Source organism: Leptonychotes weddellii, unplaced genomic scaffold (genome assembly GCF_054177405.1).
Source record: "Leptonychotes weddellii isolate Sample4059 unplaced genomic scaffold, ASM5417740v2 HiC_scaffold_24257, whole genome shotgun sequence".
Classification (NCBI taxonomy): Eukaryota; Metazoa; Chordata; class Mammalia; order Carnivora; family Phocidae; genus Leptonychotes; species Leptonychotes weddellii.
In genome coordinates this window covers 1-2,351 of record NW_027833024.1, presented here as the reverse complement: position 1 = coordinate 2,351, position 2,351 = coordinate 1, and the positions used below count along the sequence as shown (strand labels likewise).

Genomic DNA, 2,351 nt, shown 5'->3' with positions numbered 1-2,351 from the left:
GAGATTTTACAAAGGACAATCACAGGAGGAATAATGTCTTCTTCACTTTTTCTCTTAAAGGATTATGAATTATACACTGGATTTGCCGAGAGATGCTGTGGATTCTGCCATTGAGGAAGCTCTGAACGTCTGGAAGGAGGTGACTCCACTCACTTTCTCCAGGACTGATGAAGGGGAGGCTGACATCAAGATCTCTTTTGCAGTTAGAGGTAAAAAAAACAAAAAAACGAACATGAAATGCATCCATTTATCTAGTTGCTGTTGGGGGGTGGGGGGGGATTTTCCAAAGAGATCTTGATTACCTATCTTTCCAATAAAAACATTTTCTCTGTTAGATCATGGAGACTTTAACTCTTTCGATGGATCAGGACATGTTTTGGCTCATGCCTACCCGCCGGGGCCCGGCTTTTATGGAGACGTTCACTGTGATGATGATGAACTATGGGTGGAGGATAAATCAGGTGGGTCACATACCTCTCTGGATGGCTTCAGGAATAATGTATAACACTATCCTAGAATACTTTGATTATTCAGAATGAGCACTAAATGTAACATCCTAATAACTACGATGTGTGAATGGGCATTTCATTATTTTATCTAGAAATGATAAAGGTAGAATGAATTGCATTGACTCACTTCCAACCTAAAATGTGCCTTTGGGGTTCTTCTTTTCTTTCCATTGGCCTCTTTTCCTCTTAAAAGATCAGGAAAAATGCCAGAAAGCAAAGGAAATTGTTAAGTCATCTATTTAAGTAAGCCTGTAACTATCTCTAGCTTAGGAGCTTTTTTTCCCCCCTAAATTAATTCTGAAAGATTTTACTAGGTTTAAACACAATGAGCAAAATTAACAACGTTTTATTTTTTTCAAGTGGCTTCTGAAGTTTGCAAACACATTGTTGAAACAATTGCTATTTTCAAGATTGTTTGGATTTTTAAAACAAATGCAAAGAGCATCTTTATGGAGAGTACAAACTTGTGCTACAAGAAATGATCTTGCTTTATTCGAACAACTATTTTCTGCAAAATTACTTGGAGGCTTGATTAAATAATTTCTACTATTAATTTTAATAAAAGTTTTTATCATATAAAGAAAAGCTGAATTCAGCTGTGTTTGGGCTGCAGAAAACTGTTATTGGACATATTTTTGTTTTAAAATAAAGATTGTGGGCGCCTGGGTGGCTCAGTTGGTTAAGCGACTGCCTTCGGCTCAGGTCAAGATCCTAGAGTCCCGGGATCGAGCCCCGCATCGGGCTCCCTGCTTGGCAGGGAGTCTGCTTCTCCCTCTGACCCTCCTCCCTCTCATGCTCTCTCTCTCTCATTCTCTCTGTCTCAAATAAATAATAAATAAAATCTTTAAAATAAAATAAAATAAAATAAAGATTGTACCTATCCCATGGCACCTACTCCTGGAAAGGTTTTTAACCACCAAAAATTATTTGATTATTTTGAAAAGGAGGAAGAACAACTCAGGCTAAATCCCCACAGGAAATGACCAGTTTTGTTGCATAAGAGTTTGAGGAATAACATGAATCCTCTGTGACTAATGTCAACTGAGGTTACCACTGGTGCATGTTACTAAATTTGAACAATAACGAACTTTGTATTTCTAGAGACAATGAAGAGACACATGTTGACATGGTAGTCTTGGGACCTCCAAAAATAATATCTTTTGGAAACAGTGTTTATCATTGTCACTGTAGGTGAAGTGACCAGGTTTCCCTGACCGAAGAGAGACCTGGGGAGGAGGAATATGGTGAAAAGCTCTCAGATTATATCGACTTCAAGTGAACCTTGAAGAATAATTAAGTAGGGATTATGTCAATCACAAACCAGTCCACAAATAAGGAGGAGATGCCATATGGTTCTCAGGATAGCCCGTTTGACTGGCATGTGTTCTTCCAATAGGAACCAACTTATTCCTGGTTGCTGCTCATGAACTTGGCCATTCCCTGGGTCTCTTTCACTCGGCCGACCCTCGCGCTCTGATGTACCCGGTCTACAACGCACTCATAGACCTGGCCCGCTTCCGCCTTTCTCAGGATGACGTGGATGGCATCCAGTCCCTGTACGGTGAGCGATGTTGGAACAGTCAGGCATAGCTTTGCAGGGATGGTCTTCGGGAAAACTTTAAAATGCTGCACAAAGCGTTTGCAATTCCCCTCAAAGTACCCTGAGTGTGTTTGGAAAGCACATACATTGACGACAGCATCACAGTTGTCCTTCTGTTTGCCTCCCCGCATCTGTTCCCTTCAGGACCTCCCCCTGTCTCCCCGGATGACCCCGTGGCACCCACGGAATCTGTGCCTTCAGGACCTGAGACCCCAGCCGCGTGCGACCCCGCTTTGTCCTTC

General features: G+C 41.6%; 1 protein-coding gene across 1 annotated transcript; it reads left to right on the top strand.

Moving 5' to 3' along the window:
- Positions 1–60: 60 nt before the first annotated feature.
- LOC102734593 (stromelysin-1-like) lies at positions 61–2,348 on the top strand (the record flags this gene model as incomplete). Its single annotated transcript, XM_081810388.1, has 4 exons — positions 61–209; positions 336–461; positions 1,906–2,070; positions 2,254–2,348. Coding segments are annotated over 4 exons (535 nt in total), but the record flags the coding sequence as incomplete, so codon positions are not given.
- Positions 2,349–2,351: the final 3 nt, after the last annotated feature.